Source organism: Lampris incognitus, chromosome 5 (assembly GCF_029633865.1).
Source record: "Lampris incognitus isolate fLamInc1 chromosome 5, fLamInc1.hap2, whole genome shotgun sequence".
Lineage (NCBI taxonomy): Eukaryota > Metazoa > Chordata > Actinopteri > Lampriformes > Lampridae > Lampris > Lampris incognitus.
Window position 1 is genome coordinate 69,044,441 of NC_079215.1, and position 21,274 is coordinate 69,065,714.

At 49.2% G+C, this 21,274-nt stretch overlaps 1 protein-coding gene across 1 annotated transcript in view; it reads right to left on the minus strand.

Moving 5' to 3' along the window:
* Positions 1 to 18,835, minus strand: part of alg13 (ALG13 UDP-N-acetylglucosaminyltransferase subunit) — an 88,510-nt gene extending 69,675 nt beyond the window's left edge. The window contains exons 1-4 of the mRNA XM_056280595.1: positions 18,716 to 18,835; positions 9,989 to 10,072; positions 5,505 to 5,555; positions 5,282 to 5,328 (exon numbers count right to left, since the gene is read on the minus strand). Coding sequence (XP_056136570.1) covers positions 5,282 to 5,328; positions 5,505 to 5,555; positions 9,989 to 10,072; positions 18,716 to 18,835 — 302 coding nt within the window. The remainder of the gene's footprint in view (positions 1 to 5,281; positions 5,329 to 5,504; positions 5,556 to 9,988; positions 10,073 to 18,715) is intronic.
* Between the last annotated feature and the right edge of the window lie 2,439 nt (positions 18,836 to 21,274).

Consider the following 21,274-nt stretch of genomic DNA (forward strand, 5'->3'; position numbering starts at 1 on the left):
GGCATGCTGTTCAGCTGCTGTGTGATCCGTTTTTTCCACTCTTCTGGAATGGGGGAATCTTCCAAATCAAAGTTGGTGGTGTTACTCTGAGACTGAGGGATGTCAGGCACAGTCATATTTTGGGATTCAGACGGCATCACATACTGTGCTACCATCATTTCAGCTATCACCTGCCTTGGATGCAGTGTGACACTACGATCAGTCACATTTCTGAGAATGACAGGAATCTTGTTTAAAGATCCAAGTGGAGTTTCTATCAAGGAATTTTCAACGAACACTCCACCAGGTAAGGAAACGGTTTCAGGGGATTCGACCACGAAAAGGGAACGTGGGGAATGTTTTTTCACTCTGACATCTCCAAAGACAGAGACTTTTCTTCCTGGTGGAATGGTGACAGAATGGCGTCCATGCAACTTAACATGATTGGCTGAAATCTCTTCCTGATGACTTAGGGCAACATGCTGGAACAGCAAGATACAGTCACTATTGATATTGGGCCTTTGTAAGAATTCTCTTCCATGCTTTTCTATGCCACCTTCATATAATCTGTCAAGGACATTGGTTCCAATCAATAGGGGAATCTGAGTGTTAAAATGGCAATTTGGCACAATGAGAACTAATGAAGAGACCTGTTCAGCTACGCCAGTGATGCTGCTGGGGAAAGAGATGAGGGCTTGGATATAACCCTGGTAAGGAACATGTTGGCCACCTGCACCTTCTATCTGGAAGAGTCTGAATGGGCTGGATGGGGAGGAACGATAAGTGGTTCAAGTAGAAGGTCTCTGAAATGGTTGTTACTTGGGAACCGGTGTCAAGGATTGATTCACATTCTATTCCTTCAGTGGAGACAGATGCAGTGCAGCGTGGCCCTACAAGTTCACAGGGAAGGGATTGGCTATTTTGGTATCTTTTTCTGTATCTATTTTTTCTTGTCTGGGTTCTATTCATAATATCATTAATGGGTTTGGGGCTCTTATGCTGGTACTTAGCTCCTGAACGTCCCGAAACAGGAGCTGCTACTAGTTTAAAGGCATGGAGGTGACGGTATGCGTATTCCTGTGAGCTTCACGTTTTTGTCTCAGCTCGGTGTTCTTTTGATGGGCAAGAACGGGGTTGGGGGCACTCACACAGTGGGCAGCAATGTGACCATCTCCACCACATTTAAACCAGAACCATGGCTTGGGAAAACGAGGCGTGTAAATTTGAGGTGTGGAGGCATTCGTGACCATGCAGCTGGTTTCAATCTGAGTTCTGTTTGGCTGTGGTTCTTCCTTGATGGACAGGGTTGAAATTTGTGTGTTTAACTCAGCTACCTCATCGCGGAGTTTCTGTGTGTCTTCATTTTTGTTTTCGGCTGGGGCTTCGATTCCATAAACAGTGTGGGCATGCACTGAAGCTTTTGAGCTCCCTAGATGTTTCTTCATCCTATCTAGTTTAGCTGAACAACGGCCTTCTTCTGTCCTAAGCTGATGAAGCAATACAGGAAATGAGGGTGGTCTGTTTTTTCTGTTCAAGCTGAAGACCTAAAATCAACGAGTGGTCCCAGCATCCTCTGCAGAACTGTCTTATTAAGTGTTTTTCTGAATCTACAAGTGAAGCTCCCCCTCTAGAGATGACTTTAGTGAGGAGGGTCTGAAGTCTAAACAAATAATCAGATGGCTTCTCTCCAGAATTCTGGTTTGCACTCAAGAATGCAGCAAAAAGCTCTTCTCCATCTTCTACGACTCCAAAAGCTGTTTTGATGTGGTTTACGTATGCAACAGGGTTTGCATTGACACCAAGTGGTTTCACCATGTCAACTGGACCAACCAAACTCTCTAGAACCTTTCTGATTTTTTGTGAATCGGTGACATAGGTGTCACTTAGAAGCAGCTCAACTTGAGTTCTCCAAGCTTCATAATCTACTTCCCCATTTGGCTTTGGAAGCCTACCTGAGAAGGTTCGAATTTTACTTGGGCTACTGTCTGGTTGTGCTGACTCATTCTTAATAACATGTTCTACTACTACGCTCTGGATGCTCGGGGGATTAATGATGTCTTCTTCAAGGCTCATTGAATTACGCACGGATGAGTGTGTGGTTGGAGCACGGTGAATGTCAGATATAGATGGCCGTCTGTTACATTCTTGGGTCATGCTAGGCGTGTGCTCAACATCAATGCTAGGCTGAGTGTCCTGCATAGGGCTGTGTTCCGGTAAAGACGTGTTGTCAGTTTTCTGTGATGCTGTAGACCGAATGCGTCTCAGTTCATTTTCTAAGATGGAGGCATAGCCTAACATGGCACTACCACCAATAGCGCTGAGTTCTTCGAGATATTGCTGGGCTAAGTCTTTGCCTATTTCCTCTTGACATATTTGTCTAATTGTTCTGACATTCCATAGAGTAGTTGGATCAACAGGGCTAGGTATAAGGCCAAGGGTATCTGGGGTTATCCTGGTGACTGACTTTTCACACTCAAATTCTATCGATACCCTACCATTAGGTTGGTTGGGCTCATCCGCAACTCTGATGCAGAATGAGATCTTCCCATGTTGTTCGAAGAAGCTTATTATCGTTTCGGCAGAGCTCATTTCATTGACACCTTCAATTAATAAGCAGTTTTGTCCATGGACTTTATACTGATTGCAAAGATCCATATTTACTGTGCTATTTTCAAAATAAAAAAATATATGATCAAGTATTTTATAGAGAGGTGTGGTCAGTGGGGTAGTATATGGCCTGAAACGCTAATTACCCAATCTCCTGGCTGGCTCGCCAACTTTCTGTAACCTGCACGACAGGGGAATGGGCCTATGCTTGCGCAGGGACAGTTTACAGTCTAATGTCTAAGTTCAGTGGAGATTGGTGTAGGTATTTTTCTAGACCAGATTCTAGTACTCACCCCAAAGACAACACACACACACTCGTGGGTATAGTTTACAATAAAAAAACAATTTATTTCAACAGTTCAAAGTCAAGTTATTTCAATATCAATACTAAAAGAGATATATTATATATATATATTTTACTCTATTATACTTTTTAAAAGTTCTTCCTAATATTCTATTTATTGTCTATATCTATCTATATTCTATTTTATACCCTTCTAATATATTACTTATGCAGCCATTTTCTACACTAGCAAATTAAACAAAATAATCCAAAATAAAGTATGAGTGCACTCAAGGAAAATAATAAAGAAAAGGAAAGGGGGAATGATTCAGTCTTCCAATTTGTGCAAGGTGAAATGTCCAGATCCTACCACAATCACAGGGGCAAGTTAATGTAGAGGGCGATGATGATGAATCCAAATCCAGGGCGATGATGGGGGCAATCCAAAGGGGATATCCAAGGGTTCCACAAAAGGTGTAGCAAGGGGGGGGGCTGTTCGGGGTACTAAAAAAACCAGTCAGGATTCCAGCAGCGTACAAAACACAAGAGACAAGAGTCTTCCTTCTTCCTTCAACAGGAGATCATCTGTCAAGGAAGCTTCGTGGGAGGGATCTTTATGTCGTAGTTCAAATGTCCTGTAGTTCAAATATCCGTAGTTCAAATATCAATAATTCAAGTATCCACAGTCAAAGTTGTCCGTATTTCAAAATATCCGTATTTCTCTTCTCTTCCAGTCTTTCTCTCGTCAGATTCCTTCTCTCTTCTCTATTGTTGACGGTTGTTTGTTATGGTTTAAACTCTGTAGCTCGTGTGCCTCCTAGAGGCTACTAGTGGAACTTACATATGTCACAGGGTACATGTAATCATGTGGGTAACGTATTATAATGCTGCTCAGGGCTAAACCAGGTAAAGTATTATAATGCTGCTCAGGGCTAAACCAGCAGGCCCAATCAAATTCCTTGGCCTCCAGGTTTAAACTCATGGGGCCAGTTTTCCAGACACAGATCAAGCCTAGCTAAGCACCAGAATGATTTTAGTTGGGCAAGCCTCCATTCAAAATTCACTTTGAACCAAGACTTGTTAATGTGTCTGGGAAAGTGGCCCATGATGTTCAGGTTGATCTTGAACCACAGCACACAGCTAACGGCTGCTAACTTAATCCAGGAACACTCTTGAGATCACCTGGATGCAAACGTAGGAATATTTTGGAGCTAAAAAGGATGTACCAAAGACAGCCCGACTAATCAATATTGAGATCTCAGCTCTATACAGAATCTCCACTAGGAAACAAAACTACAACCTGGTTCTGACCTACAGGTAAGGCTGGATCAGCTCGAGACCGAAATGTCAACAAAAGACAACAAAAACAAACCTTGGATGGTACTAACGGCACGAGCATGGTGTTTGATGGTACCAATACCACGAGCATGGTGTTTGGTGGTACAAATGACACGAGCATTGTGTTTGATGGTACCAATACCACATGAGCATGGTGTTTGATGGTACCAATGGCACGAGCATGGCGTTTGGTGGTACTATTACCACATGAGCATGGTGTTTGATGGTACCAATACCAGATGAGCATGGTGTTTGATGGTACCAATACCACATGAGCATGGTGTTTGATGGTACCAATGGCACGAGCATGGTGTTTGATGGTACTAATACCAGATGAGCATGGTGTTTGATGGTACCAATGGCACGAGCATGGTGTTTGATGGTACTAATACCAGATGAGCATGTTGTTTGATGGTACCAATACCAGATGAGCATGGTGTTTGATGGTACCAATGGCACGAGCATGGTGTTTGATGGTACTAATACCAGATGAGCATGGTGTTTGACGGTACTAATACCAGATGAGCATGGTGTTTGACGGTACTAAAACCACGAGCACCTGGCAATACAATCATGATACAGGGGTTATGATTCAATGTATCACGATATATCGCGATACTGTAAGAAAGGTGATATACTGTGATACTGTAAGAAAGGTGATATATTGTGATACTGTAAGAAAGGTGATATACTGTGATACTGTAAGAAAGGTGATATATTGTGATACTGTAAGAAAGGTGATATACTGTGATACTGTAAGAAAGGTGATATATTGTGACTTCATAGGCCTGTGTTCTTTGTGCTTATGCTACTTCCTGTCTCAGTTTATGTTGTTGTGTTGGAGTGGAAGAGTCAGATGGCTGAAGACAGATTACAACAGTTGTCTAGCGGTCGTGGGGTTACACACAACACAAAATGTTTGTCACCAACCTTTACATGTAAACAATTAAAAATTGATACAGTGGTTTTGAGAATCGATACAGTAGCACAAAAGATAATATCGCAATACTCAAGTGTATGAATATTTTCTTACACCCCTACAGTGGCCGCGTGGCGTCAGTGTGAGGTTCATACCTGTACAGCAGGGACAGAGCTTTAATCTCCACCTGGCCCGCCGTCTCCTGCACACAGAACCAACCAACAGCCTCACCTTTCAGCAACACAACTGTTCAGCATCTTCAACAAACAGCTCAGCATGACAACCATCTCTGGAGGCTCGCCTCACTTCTGCTACCAAACCCACACTTCACAGTCAAGCTGCTGCATCTACAACACACACACACACACACACACCTACCTTTGGATCTTCCAAACGTTCCAGGTACTTCTCAAAGGAGCCTTCGACAAACTGAAATAAAGGTCTCATTGTTAGAAACACAACAGATGGTGGTGATGGTAACATCTCATCAGCTCTGTCAAGCACATTCTTAGTGAACTTTTCGAAAGTCACAACACATGAAAGGTGAGTTAAGGTGCATGTCTATTGGCTCTGGTGGAGTGAGTAGAAGGCGATGGTGGCTTTCTTCATCACCACTAGCAGACACATGGACCAGTCAAGATGGAGAAACACCACGTCACTTCTATCCACTTCCATTAGACACATGCTTCCATCACTCATCTAGAGCTCCACTTGTTAAGCCAGAAGATACTCCGATGTTCACACCCCATCACCTGCCCCTGTTCCAGCTGCTGTGGCCTGCTAGTGGGCTGATGTTCTTCACAACTTTGTCTACATTTCACATCCTGAGCTCCTCTGCTGCTGCAGTCTCTTCCACACACTGGACTCCTAAAACCAGGAACAAACCAGACCACTTCCAATCCTGATCCACTGGAAAACACTTGGCATTACACTTTCACTGACCCACTTCCTCTGACTGCAGTCTCTCTCTCTCTCTCTCTCTCTCTCTCTCTCTCTCTCTCTCTCTCTCTCTCTCTCTCTCTCTCTCTCTCTCTCTCTCTCTCTCTCTCTCTCTCTCTCTCTCTCTCTCTCTCTCTCTCTCTCTCTCTCTCTCTCTCTCTCTCTCTCTCTCTCTCTCTCTCTCTCTCTCTCTCTCTCTCTCACACACACACACACACACACACGTGGTAAAGATGAAGCATGTTTGACAGTGATGTCAGGACTGGTGCAGACTGGATCAGGAGGAGAGTGGTGAAGACTGGATCAGGAGGAGAGTGGTGAAGACTGGATCAGTGGGAGAGTGGTGAAGACTGGATCAGGAGGAGAGTGGTGAAGACTGGATCAGGAGGAGAGTGGTGAAGACTGGATCAGGAGGAGAGTGGTGAAGAGTGGATCAGGAGGAGAGTGGTGCAGACTGGATCAGGAGGAGAGTGGTGAAGAGTGGATCAGGAGGAGAGTGGTGAAGAGTGGATCAGGAGGAGAGTGGTGAAGACTGGATCAGGAGGAGAGTGGTGAAGAGTGGATCAGGAGGAGAGTGGTGCAGACTGGATCAGGAGGAGAGTGGTGAAGAGTGGATCAGGAGGAGAGTGGTGAAGAGTGGATCAGGAGGAGAGTGGTGAAGAGTGGATCGGGGGAGAGTGGTGAAGACTGGATCAGGAGGAGAGTGGTGAAGAGTGGATCAGGAGGAGAGTGGTGAAGAGTGGATCGGGGGAGAGTGGTGAAGAGTGGATCAGGAGGAGAGTGGTGAAGAGTGGATCAGGAGGAGAGTGGTGAAGACTGGATCAGAGGGGGAGTGGTGAAGACTGGATCAGGGGGAGAGTGGTGCAGACTTGATCAGGAGGAGAGTGGTGAAGAGTGGATCAGGAGAAGAGTGGTGAAGACTGGATCAGAGGGGCGTGGTGAAGACTGGATCAGGAGGAGAGTGGTGAAGACTGGATCAGGGGGAGAGTGGTGCAGACTGGATCAGGAGGAGAGTGGTGAAGATTGGGTCAGAGGGGGAGTGGTGAAGACTGGATCGGGAGGAGAGTGGTGAGGACTGGATCAGGAGGACAGCGGTGAAGACTGGATCGGGGGAGAGTGGTGCAGACTGGATGAGGGGGAGAGTGGTGCAGACTGGATCAGGGGGGGAGAGTGGTGCAGACTGGATCAGGGGAGAGTGGTGAAGACTGGATCAGTGGGAGAGTGGTGAAGACTGGATCAGGAGGCGAGTGGTGAAGACTGGATGAGGGGGGAGAGTGGTGCAGACTGGATCAGGGGGGGAGAGTGGTGAAGACTGGATCAGGGGGGGAGAGTGGTGAAGACTGGATCAGGGGAGTGGTGAAGACTGGATCAGGAGGAGAGTGGTGAAGACGATGAGGGGGGAGAGTGGTGCAGACTTGATCAGGGGGGGAGAGTGGTGCAGACTGGATCAGGAGGAGAGTGGTGAAGACGATGAGGGGGGAGAGTGGTGAAGACTGGATGAGGGGGGAGAGTGGTGCAGACTGGATCAGGGGAGAGTGGTGAAGACTGGATCAGGAGAGAGTGGTGCAGACTGGATCAGGAGAGAGTGGTGAAGACTGGATCAGGAGAGAGTGGTGAAGACTGGATCAGGAGAGAGTGGTGAAGACTGGATCAGGAGAGAGTGGTGAAGACTGGATCGGGAGGAGAGTGGTGAAGACTGGATCAGGAGGAGAGTGGTGAAGACGATGAGGGGGGAGAGTGGTGCAGACTTGATCAGGGGGGGGAGAGTGGTGCAGACTGGATCAGGAGGAGAGTGGTGAAGACGATGAGGGGGGGAGAGTGGTGCAGACTGGATGAGGGGGGAGAGTGGTGCAGACTGGATCAGGGGAGAGTGGTGAAGACTGGATCAGGAGAGAGTGGTGAAGACTGGATCAGGAGAGAGTGGTGAAGACTGGATCGGGAGGAGAGTGGTGAAGACTGGATCGGGAGGAGAGTGGTGAAGACTGGATCAGGAGGAGAGTGGTGAAGACTGGATCAGGAGGAGAGTGGTGAAGACTGGATGAGGGGGGAGAGTGGTGAAGACTGGATCAGAGGGGGAGTGGTGAAGACTGGATCAGAGGGGGAGTGGTGAAGACTGGATCAGGAGGAGAGTGGTGCAGACTGGATCAGTGGGAGAGTGGTGCAGACTGGATGAGGGGGGAGAGTGGTGCAGACTGGATCAGGGGAGAGTGGTGAAGACTGGATCAGGAGAGAGTGGTGAAGACTGGATGAGGGGGGAGATTGGTGCAGACTGGATCGGGGGGGAGAGTGGTGAAGACTGGATCAGGGGGGGAGAGTGGTGAAGACTGGATCAGGAGGAGAGTGGTGAAGACTGGATCAGGAGGAGAGTGGTGAAGACTGGATGAGGGGGGAGAGTGGTGAAGACTGGATCAGAGGGGGAGTGGTGAAGACTGGATCAGGAGGAGAGTGGAAGACTGGATCAGGAGGAGAGTGGTGAAGAGTGGATAAGGGGGAGAGTGGTGCAGACTGAATCGGGGGAGAGTGGTGCAGACTGGATCGGGGGAGAGTGGTGCAGACTGGATCGGGGGGAGAGTGGTGCAGACTGGATCAGGAGGAGAGTGGTGAAGACTGGATGAGGGGAGAGTGGTGAAGACTGGATCAGGAGGAGAGTGGTGAAGACTGGATGAGGGGGAGAGTGGTGAAGACTGGATGAGGGGAGAGTGGTGAAGACTGGATCAGGAGGAGAGTGGTGCAGACTGGATCAGGAGGAGAGTGGTGAAGACTGGATGAGGGGAGAGTGGTGAAGACTGGATCAGGAGGAGAGTGGTGAAGACTGGATGAGGGGGAGAGTGGTGAAGACTGGATCAGGAGGAGAGTGGTGCAGACTGGATCAGGAGGAGAGTGGTGAAGACTGGATGAGGGGAGAGTGGTGAAGACTGGATCAGGAGGAGAGTGGTGCAGACTGGATCAGGAGGAGAGTGGTGAAGACTGGATGAGGGGAGAGTGGTGAAGACTGGATCAGGAGGAGAGTGGTGAAGACTGGATGAGGGGAGAGTGGTGAAGACTGGATCAGGAGGAGAGTGGTGCAGACTGGATCAGGAGGAGAGTGGTGAAGACTGGATGAGGGGAGAGTGATGTGAATGTGAAGAAGACAAGTGTAGGACTGTCTATGATGACCTGAACTGTGCTACACTGTCAAACTTTAGTCTGTAAATCAGGAGGGCAGTTCTGCTCTGTCAGAAGATCCTCTCAGTTAAATCCGTGTCAGCTTTTAAAACATGTTTTTATCAGCAGAGCACTTTTGTCATGTTCACTTTATCTTTCTATTCAACTCCACGCAGTCTTGCCTGTCCTCCATTATTGTCACTTTCACGTTTTCATTTCTTGTTTTGTAAAACGACCTTTTTTTGGATTCCCCCCCACCACCACCACCACCCAATTGTACTTGGCCAATTACCCGACTCTCTGAGCTGTCCTGGTCGCTGCTCCACCCCCTCTGCTGATCCGGGGAGGGCTGCAGACTACCACATGCCTCCTCCCATACATGTGGAGTCACCAGCTGCTTCTTTTCACCTGACAGTGAGGAGTTTCACCAGGGGCACGTCACGCTATTCCCCCCAGTTCCCCCTCCCCCCCGAACAGGCACCCCGACGTGACCAGAGGAGGCGCTAGTGCAGCGACCAGGACACATCCAGCTTACCACCCGCAGACACTGCCAATTGTGCCTGTAGGGACGCCCAACCAAGCCGGAGGTAACACAGGGATTTGAACCGGCGATCCCCATGTTGGTAGGCAACGGAATAGACCGCCACACCACCCAGACACCCCCTGTAAAAGGACTTAACAGTAAATAATTACAATAATAATAATAATAATAACAAAGCTTTATTACGATTATCATCACTATGTTTAGGATGAGGAGTGTGTGTTAACACATAACTCACTGGTTCAAAGGTCACCCGGTTGGTTCTCATGAAGTTGGCACACTCTGCACGGACCTCCTGGTGGTAGTTCTGTGAGTAATACAACTACAGACAGACAAACATCCGTTGAGCTTCACCGTTTCCTGACTGCTGACATGTAAGCAGACTGGTTTTACTGGGCAGACTCAGGTGACCATGTGTTGTACATCCATCTAGTCAGTCCTTAACTGTGACTGACATCTAGTCGGGGCTAACTGTGACTGGCATCTGGTCGGTGCTTAACTACGACTGACATCTAGTCGGGGCTAACTATGACTGGCATCTGGTCGGTGCTTAACTACGACTGACATCTAGTCGGGGCTAACTATGACTGGCATCTGGTCGGTGCTTAACTGTGACTGACATCTAGTCGGTGCTTAACTGTGACTGCCATCTAGTCGGGGCTTAACTGTGACTGCCATCTAGTCGGGGCTTAACTGTGACTGACATCTAGTCGGTGCTTAACTGTGACTGACATCTAGTCGGGGCTTAACTGCGACTGACATCTAGTCGGGGCTTAACTGCGACTGACATCTAGTCGGGGCTTAACTGCGACTGACATCTAGTCGGGGCTTAACTGTGACTGACATCTAGTCGGGACTTAACTGTGACTGACATCTAGTCGATGCTTAACTGTGACTGACATCTAGTCGGGGCTTAACTGTGACTGACATCTAGTCGGTGCTTAACTGTGACTGGCATCTAGTCGGTGCTTAATTGTGACTGACATCTAGTCGGTGCTTAATTGTGACTGACATCTAGTCAGTGCTTAATTGTGACTGACATCTAGTCGGTGCTTAATTGTGACTGACATCTAGTCGGTGCTTAATTGTGACTGACATCTAGTCAGTGCTTAAGGAACGAGGCTCTCAGAAACCCGTGGTATGCATGAGTATGAATAAAGACGGAGCGTCATTACAATTTATACTTTGACACTGCCAGAGGTAGCCAGTGCCTATGATGTCACACCAGCTAAACCCCGTAGCGGCTGTCTGTCCCGCGTGGCATCAAAATAAACACGAGGGTTAAAAAAGTAGTGCGGCGAGCCGGTGTGGAGGTGTGACTCGAGAAACAAAGATCTCTTTTTAATGGCAGCTCCCATGCCCCAAACACCGTATGACCTCAGGAGTGCCCTTTTATTTACACAGCCCCTCAGCAACGCAGGAGCCACGTCTGCCTCCTGCTGCTGCCTCAGTAACTGCGTGGTCAACAGGAACCACCTCTCCTCGTTGCTGGTGGTATGGACGGCTGCCACTGTCAGCGTCATCTGGCCCCGTTCCTCTTGCCGCTGGCAGTAGCAGCACACTAATGCCGCACTGGGGCTCTGTGGCTGCTGAGCGGCGGCTGCTCGGTGACTGGCTTGCCAGTCCCTGAGCCTGCTCCTCCCCCGGCCGGACCGGAGCGCCACGGTCTTCGTGCCGAGGTGATAGTTGCCTCTGACATGTTAACACAGGCTCCACAGTGGGTCAGCAGGTCCAGGCCAATGATGCACGTGTCCCAGATGTTGGTGAGCGAGAACTCGTGTGTCAGCTCCTGGTCTCCAGCCTGGACTCACAGTGACCTCTTTCCTCTCCTTCTCCTCTGTCAACGTCATCAGCTGGGTATTGGTTGGTGACCATGCCACTAAGAGGGAGCTGGTGGTGCCCGGGAGGATGCCAGGTCACACTGGGGAAATGACAGATCCTGTGTCTACCTGGGCCTGGCAGGACTGGCCCTCAAGTTGGCAGTCCAAATACAGTCCTTTGGTGTGACCTAGGTTGGTCAACCAGAGTACATCGGCCTTGAAGGGGGGCTGGACACTGGAATGGTGGTCTCCCTAACTAGGCCACTTTGCCATCGTGTCCCTGCCAGCCAGCTGACTCTGGTTTTTGGCGCCAGTGCTGGGCAGTTGTGGGCTATGTGAACAGGCTCGTCACACTGTTAACAGCGGTCAGCCGGCCGGGGTGGACGTTGCCTGGATGTTGGGAGGCCATCACCGAGACTGCTCTGCTGGAAGCCAAACCTGGTAGACCTCTTCTACCTCTTCCTCATTGGCAGCAAACCTGACATGCAGTCAGAGAGCGGGCGCCTTCTACTGGGTAAGCCATCTGGGAAGTACCACCTTGGCCCATTCCACTTCACAGAGAATTTCACTGAGGAACTGGCGCATGGCGAGGCGAACATGCTGGCACAACCACTCTGGCGTGAGCCCTCACAGGAAAGCATGGAGAGCACGCTCCTCTTGGGCGGCTGCGTTGAACTGCAGGTAACCATGTTGGGCGTGTAGCTGCACATCTGTGGTGAAGATATCCAGGCCCTCGCCCTCTTGGCAGCAACAGTTGGCTAGCTGCTCCCTGCTCTGGTCAGTGAAGAGGCATTGCCCGAATCGCCTCTCCAGCACCATGGTCAGGGCTTGGAGGTCCCGCTGCTCTGCTGGGGCTAGGTCAAGGAGCACCTGCAAAGCCTTTCGCTCCAACGCCAGAGCCAGGTGGATGGCAGCATCCTCGTTGTTCCATCCGTTGTGCCATGCCGCTAATTGGACTTGCGCGAGGTACAGCTCTAGCTGTGTCATCTCGTTGTACTTGGGCAGATGGGCTGGTGTTCTATGCACAGCATCCCTTCCGGTCACTAGGGGGAGGTCTGTGGAGGTGGGCAGCAGGCATTTCCCTGTATTGGCCTTCCTGGTGTCTTGGGGGCGGTGGGGCCCCATTGCACTAGAGCCAGAGGCTGGAAAAATTCTATCTCTGGCGGGCTCTATTTTTTGCTACACCAAGTTTTCCAAGTGCCAGCGGATCTGCTAAACATCCCACCCCAATCTCTGGATCTCCCTCTCCATTCTTCAGCTCAATCCCACTCCGGACACCAATGTGGAGAGCTGGCATGGAAGTATGACTCGCGAAACAGAGATCTCTTTTTAATGTCAGCTCCCATGCTCCATATGCTGCACGACCCTGGGAGTGCTCTTTCATTTACACACTGGCCAGAACAGACAACAACGTAACAATTTCCTCCTGGTGTCGCAACTGGCGACATCAGTCTAAGTCATGGTCCTAAGGTCAGGCAGTCAATAACAGTCCTCTACCCAGTCCGAGTCAAATCCCCAAACAAGCAACACAATAACCAAAACATAAACAACGTTTAAACACATAAATCATGACAATTTTAAGAACAATAACAGTCCCATGAGCCCCTGTGCTCCCCCAGCATGGAGCTGCCAACAGTCAGACCGACCGCCTCCCTAGTCGCTACAGTAGGAAGGCCTTGGTAAATGTGGATTTTGTGGTTTTATTGTAGTTGACCAAAAGGAATGAGGCTGGGGCAGGAGGAGTCAGTGTTCAGCAAAACAGAAACACTCCAATTATGGAACGCTGCATGAGGAATTAATCAGGGACAGGATAGGGGCTAGACTGGCAGACACACCGATGCAAATGGAGAAGGACTTTGACCTGGAAAAAGCCATTAACATGGCAAGACAATTGGAGCCTACTTGGAGCCCAACCACTGGATCCTCTGCCACTGAGAATCCAGCGCTTCAGGATGAGGCTGATGTGCTACTCATACTCCATCATGCATGTGCCAGAAAAGTCACTGTCATTATCACCTGTGAAAGCGCCCATGTCCACAGAAGATCAGGAATTAATGGAAAGCACAAACATTTACATGGACTGTATCATGCAAAGCCTACCGGTCAGTCCCACGTACATGGAAAACCTGAAAGACCAGCAGAAAGCCGACAGTATCCGCTCACGTGTCATGATGCTTTGCATGGAAGGATTGCCAGCGCATGCAAAACAGGAACCCGTGTGGAAAAGCTACTGGCCAGAGCGAGCTACGCTCACAGTGAAAGACGGCTTACTGCTGAAAGACACAAGGCTCGCAACACCTTCAGCAACGCAGAATGGTGTGATAGCCAAACTACACAAAGGTGTGGTGAAATGTAAAGCACGTGCTCGTCAGTATGTGTGGTGGCTGGGACTCAGCCAGCAATCGAACGAAATGGTGCTCAACTGCAGGACATGAATACAAGAACAACATAATCCCAAAGAGCCACTCATGCCATCAGAACACCCTGGAAGACCACTGGAAAAGTTGGGGGGCGGACCCGTTTGTCCTGGGAAGCAAAACTTATCTGCTTGTCGTTGATTACTTCTCCAGGTTTGTTGAGATTGCACAATTATCTCACACCAGGTCCACCGACGTCATTGTTAATTTGAGGTCGATTTTTACCCACCATGGCATCCCGGAGGTCCTGATGTCGGATAATGGCCACAGTTTTCTGGACAAGCGTTCACTTCCTTTGCGTCTTCGTATGGGTTCAAACACATCACCAGCAGCCCAAAGTTTCCGTGGAGTACGGGTGCAGCAGAACGGGCAGTCCAGACCATGAAAAATCTACCTGACTCTACTAGCCTATAAAGCCAGCCCAGCTCAGCTCCTCATGGGTCGACGTCTTCGCCCATGGTGCCAATTCTTCCCTCTCCGCTGACCCTGCACTGCCTGATAGCATCGTGCTCGCCCGGAAGGAAAAGGAGAAGGGGACATCAGATGCTGACAACTATAACAGGCGTCACCGTGCTAAAGCTCTCAGTGACCTTTCAACGCGAGAACGGGTATGGGTAACCGACTCCAAGATGTCCGGAACGGTCCCACAGAATCATTCCACTCCGAGGTCTTACTTGGTGGCTCTACCTCAGGGGGTGGTGAGACGCAACTGCCAGCACCTGATACCTCTACACACACCTGTACAAGTCAGAGGTTCTCCATCACAGCAACAAACGCCAGAGCCAACTTCTGAGCAGGCTCCCATGTCACCTGCTGTGGTACCCCAAGACTCACCTGCAGAGACTCCCACACTCAGAAACTGGTTTGGGAGAGCCATAGTTAAGCCTACTAGACTTAACCTGAGAACTGAAATAAGAACATGTGGGGGGAAAAAGCCCTGTGTTATGTTAAGTTAAACAGAGCCTATGTTAGTTGTTAAGGGGTGTAGTTTTGAGCACTTTAAGTAACGCTATGTTAACATTGTTCTTCCTCACAGCAATTAGATAGGAACGAACCTTTCTAAAAAAGAGGCAGAATAATCCTCTAAGGTCTGGTGAGACAATGGTAGTCTACCCTTTGTTCTCTAGAGAGGGGACGTGGTATTATTGTAATTGACCAATAGATGCGTTTCCTTGTTTACATGCACCAAATGTGCGTGCGCAGATTGTGAGGCAAAAAGGGGCCACGAGTCTTGTGTTTGTAAACATCACTACGTTCATTTCGAAGAGATCATCAGGGAGAAATGGATTTAAAACGAAAAGAAACGCCTCACAGTTGTTGCGCTGTCGGTTGTACAAATCCTAAAGATGGTAAAAACAAGCATCTGCATTTTTATCGCATGCCGAAAAGGAAAACTCCAGTCGAAAAACGAAGACGACAGGCGTGGGTGGGTTCATGCGATCCGTCGGGAGGGCCGGAAGACGTGGTCAGAAGAGCAAATATCAAATGTGAAGATTTGCGGAGAACATTTCACGTCTGGTATGTGTCCGTTTCTTACACAAATAAGTACTGTGTTATACTGTATAACAGCTATATAAATATAAATATAACAGCTCTACATGTGGTACTGTACTAGGAGAGCAACTGCCAAACCACAGTGTGAGTTGTTAATGCCTAGCAACGACTAGCATTAATGCCTTCCTCAAGGCTGACAATGACTAGCATTAATGCCGTCCTCAAGTCTGACAACAACTCCATCAGCTTTCTTGTGTCATGATGTCATAATTTGACTTCAGCCTCGATCTCATAACCGTACAAACTATTCAACTTTTGTTGAATACAAACAATTCAACCGTACAAACAATTAAACTACGAGGGTTTACCTTTGATTTGATGAAGCAAAACTCGTTTTCCTTCGATAGCGGATTGTAAAAGCAGTCTTGGACATGTCCACCAACAAAGTAATGGTATGCTTCTAAAGACTTGCACGTCTTCACTGATTCTGTGGTAAATACACGGTGTGTCTATGAGGTGTTCAGTCACCTCCCTCCAGCCGATGTTTGGCAACTTGGTGACACCACTTGTCCACTGAGCCTCAGCAAACGGAAACGGATCGGCAAGTTTTTCTCCGGTGTTCAGTGTTGTGTAGTCGGTTCATTCATTGTTCATGCATTGCAATACCACCACGCCACCAGAGGGCGCAGTAGCCTAATGATTGTTGCTGAGTAGTACGGTGCTGAGGGTGATGAAGAAGTGAGATAAAAAAGAAAGGAGTTGAAAACGTACGGTGCTCGTCTCTTGCCTCGTTATTATTTTACAGCTATACTAATGTGATAAAGTCTAGTATAGGACACTCAGCATAAGTTTCGACTTGTAATGCTGTCCGTCTTCCTTGCTTAGACCTTCACCATATTCTGAGATTTCCGTTTTCTCAAATTCCTAACTTTCTCCGTTTAATTTTAAGTTTCATACGCTTTCATCTGCGAGTCTCATAGGTTCGCACGTTGTTTCTCGGCCATGTTTTGCCACACGTTCTGCGCGCGCATCTTGTTTACAACGCCGCTTTTACGTCACGCGATAAGGGGTCAAAATGGCCGCCCACGGGTTTTAAACTCTGTCAGGATAAACACCCAGTTGAGATATTAATGCATTACATGTGTTAGTATGTCTGTTATGAAAATAACCGACACCAAAGTTAACATTTTAACAACTTTAACACTATTTTTAAACAATTTAAACTTCAGAGAGACATGGTGGAACTTGAAGAGCAAAACGGAAAAAGTGAAAATATTACCTGAACAATGGAAAACACATATTGCTAATCTAACAAACGTAACAATGCCTATAAAACTTGAAATGTAAAAAAAAAATTTAAATAAATATCGAAAAGGTCCCAAACAACGACCGGAAATTAAAAACTACTAGAACGACTGTTGGCAGTCATTTTGACCGCCACGGTGTTTAAACTCTATATTGTGTCAAGATAAATACCCATTTGAGATATTTATGCATTACATGTGTTAGCATGTCTGTTATGAAACTAACCGACACCGAAGTTAACATTTTAACAACTTTAACGCTATTTTTTTTTTTTTATAAATTTATTTCTGATTTTTCCCTTTTTTCTCCCAATTTAGCGGCCAATTGATCCCTATTTTAATTCAAACACCCACCCTCGTATTGCATGCGTTCGCCAACTGCATCTCTCCGGCCGGCAGTCTCGAAGGAAAGCGCCTCCCCACTTTCGTGACAAGGCGACTCCAAGCCGAACCACTGTTTTTCCGACACACACAGAGACGCATTCACATGACGAACACAAGCCGACTCCGCCCCCCTCCCGAAGACAGCGTTGCCAATGATTGCTGCTTCATCGAGTCCGGCCATAGTCGGATCTGACGAGACCGGGGCGCGAACCCCAGTCCCCAGTGGGCAACTGCATCGACACCAAGCCGATGCTTAGACCGCTACGCCACCGCGGACCCCTTTAACGCTATTTTTAAACAATTTTAAATGGCCACCGCCTAACGCCTGTAATAAATCATGCAGCGCCTCGGCGGTAGTCACGGTGCGTCTGTACCCAGACATGTTGGACATCGTCACAGATCAAGTTTAGACTATTTCTCTCCACTGGAGGGCGCTAGTGTTTTTCTAGGACACAGCAACGAACCTCACGCAGGAAATGACGCCACCAACACACGTCATAAATACTGACATGACGCACGCGATCACGCGCAAATTACAAAACGGTCACTTTGACCGCTCATGGTCGTTTTAGGTAGATTTATAACTTTTCTGCGCGCAATTGATCTAAAACTCGTTTTAATGCGAATATATGTAATGTTGGGGGCACCCGTGGAGCGGCAGGCGTGCACCTCTGCTTCTGTTCACTAGCTTATGAGACTCTCAAATCCAGAACGGCCGCGTCGGTCCTCCTCCTCCTCCGCCGCCATGAGAGGTCCGTAATTAGCTGGCCGTTTGGCTCGGGTGCCAACGGCAGGCACCCGAGCCAAACCGCACACTTGGACAGACGCCGCCGTAACCTCGGAGGCCCGTTTTCTACAACACACTTCACCCTGGGCGAAGCGCCGCTGAGCGGGGCGAAGAGCCTCACGGCTGAAGAGCCTCACGGCGAAGAGCCTCACGGCGAAGAGCCTCACGGCGAAGAGCCTCACGGCGAAGAGCCTCACGGCGGCCCAGCCCGCTGCTCGGGGCTGAAGAGCCTCACGGCTGAAGAGCCTCACGGCGAAGAGCCTCACGGCGAAGAGCCTCACGGCGGCCCAGCCTGCTGCTCGGGGCTGAAGAGCCTCACGGCGGCCCAGCCCGCTGCTCGGGGCTGAAGAGCCTCACGGCTGAAGAGCCTCACGGCGACCCAGCCTGCTGCTCGGGGCTGAAGAGCCTCACGGCGAAGAGCCTCACGGCGGCCCAGCCTGCTGCTCGGGGCTGAAGAGCCTCACGGCGAAGAGCCTGACGGCGTGCCCAGCCTGCTGCTCGGGGCTGAAGAGCCTGACGGCGTGCCCAGCCTGCTGCTCGGGGCTGAAGAGCCTGACGGCGTGCCCAGCCTGCTGCTCGGGGCTGAAGAGCCTCACGGCGTGCCCAGCGCGCTGCTCGGGGCTGAAGAGCGGCAAGGAGTCCCGCTAGCTAGCGGACCAGCCTAGCTGGCGGTCCCCCGCCGCGGCGGATGTGGACGAGTTGCCCCATGGGGATTAAGCAAGTGCAGCGCCATTAAGCGTAATGAATCGTTGAGCTTACCTTCTCGGACACGACTCGGAAAAGGCAGGAGGCGTCCCGAGGCATCATTTTGCGGTACAGGCCCAGGCTGGACAAGTACTCATCCATGCTAACGAAGTACTTCCTCGGGCTTTTCTGCATCCTACCAGCTCGCTGCAGCTACGCGGGGGGTGCGGAGAAACACGTGCGGTGGCATGCGGCTCCTCTCCGGCGGCGTGCGGCGGCTCAGGCGGTGCGGCGTGGGTGCAGCTTCCGCTCCCACACCGGCTGCCGCTCATCTGCTCTGATTGCCGCGCGGCACGCAGGTGTTCACGTGCCGGCCCACCAGGTCGTGTGACCAAAGGTCCGTTAGCCGGGTTATTCGGGGAGACAACACGTGTGGACCCTCTGGAGGTCACTAGGCCGTCCTGCCTGCTCACCATGTGGTTCGGGCTCCGCAGTGGACCCGGTACCGTCGCCCCGTGTCACCTGGTGTTCCGACACGGTAGCGGCTAGTTCCCGTCGATGCGGAGAACGGTCAACTGAGCATGCGCAAGGACTCGTTGCCTCCGTTGTTTGGGTAGGTTAGCGTTAGGGCGGGGTTAGGGTTAAAGTTAGCTAATCAGACACAGAGTAGGGGCGGGGCTTCCTAGAATCCAGCGCCTGGACGCTACGCGGGGCGTGGCGGAGGCATTTCGCGCATGCTCAGTTGACCGTTCTCTACGCCATTCCGTTCTCCGCATCGACGGGAACTAGCCTCTACCGTAACAATGGCGGCTTACCGAGCTGTGTGCGCTGTTGTCCCTGCTGAGTTTATAGTCCAGGGTCCCTCGGAGTAACAACTCTTCATCGTCCGTCCAGACAAAATGTGTGTTTTCGAGCGTACACTCGCCATCGCCTGTTTTGTTTATTCACCGCTGAGAAGAAAGCGTTTGTGCGCAGGCGCCTGGGATCCACCGGAAGACAATATTATTTTCCTAGGATGAATCCGGAAAGTTCCCGCCCTCAGGCGCTAGGCTCGGCCAGATCTGCCTGTCAGCCAACTTTCCGGATTCATTCTAGGAAAAAAAATCGTTTGCCATAAACAGTTAAGTTGGCACAGTTAGCTTGGTTGCTCGGCCTTGACTGACAGGCAGATCTGGCCAATCCTAGCGCCTAAGTGCGGGAACTTTCCGGATTCATCCTAGGAAAAAAATAGTCGCCCACCGGACGGGCTCTCTACTACAAAGTTTCACCGCCACCTACTGGCTTGGCATGCATACTACAGCGTTTTTTGCGGATCTGTGTACACGCGGGTCGGTCGTCTGAACGCGGAGCTTCCGTTTTCAGCAAGACGGTTGTCGTGTGAACGTGGCACCAGTCCGGCGGATTCACACGATGGCAGAGGGAAGCAGCCACACCACACGGCGGCGCCAGTGAGCGGTGAGGCCCGCTGCAAACAAGAAGCACCCGTCACAGCCCCGCACCGCCTCTCAGGCCACAGCGACGCGCAGCTGAACGGGCCAAGCGTCCAGCCTACGGACAACAGTGTTATAAGTGCCAAAGAACTGACCCACTACACAAATCTCACGGTGTTGTGTATGTTTTGTTTGTGTGAGTTTTATATATATATATATATATATATATATATATATATATATATATATATATACTGGCTGCAAACTAATTTCCCTGTCTGTCAGGCACAATAAAGACACTTTGAATAAAGTAAAACGACACCAAATTACAACACAACACAACACATCACAACACATCACATCACATCACATCACTTCACATCACAACACAACACATCACAACACATCACAACACAACACAACACATCACAACACATCACAACACACCACAACACATCACAACACATCACAACACATCACAACACACCACATCACAACACATCACAATACATCACATCACAACACACCACAACACATCACAACACAACACATCACAACACACCACAACACAACACACCACAATACATCACATCACAACACATCACAACACAACACATCACATCACAACACATCACAACACAATACATCACATCACAATACATCACAACACATCACACCACATCACATCACAACACATCACAACACAACACATCACAACACATCACAACACATCACAACACACCACATCACAACACAACACAACACATCACATCACAACACAACACATCACAACACAACACATCACATCACATCACAACACAACACATCACATCACAACACAACACATCACATCACAACACATCACAACACAACACATCACATCACAACACAACACATCACAACACAACACAACACATCACAACACATCACAACACAACACAACACAACACATCACAACACATCACAACACATCACATCACAACACACCACAACACATCACAACACAACACATCACATCACAACACATCACAACACAACACATCACAACACAACACAATACATCACATCACAATACATCACAACACATCACACCACATCACATCACAACACATCACAACACAACACATCACAACACAACACATCACAACACATCACAACACATCACAACACATCACAACACACCACAACACATCACATCACAACA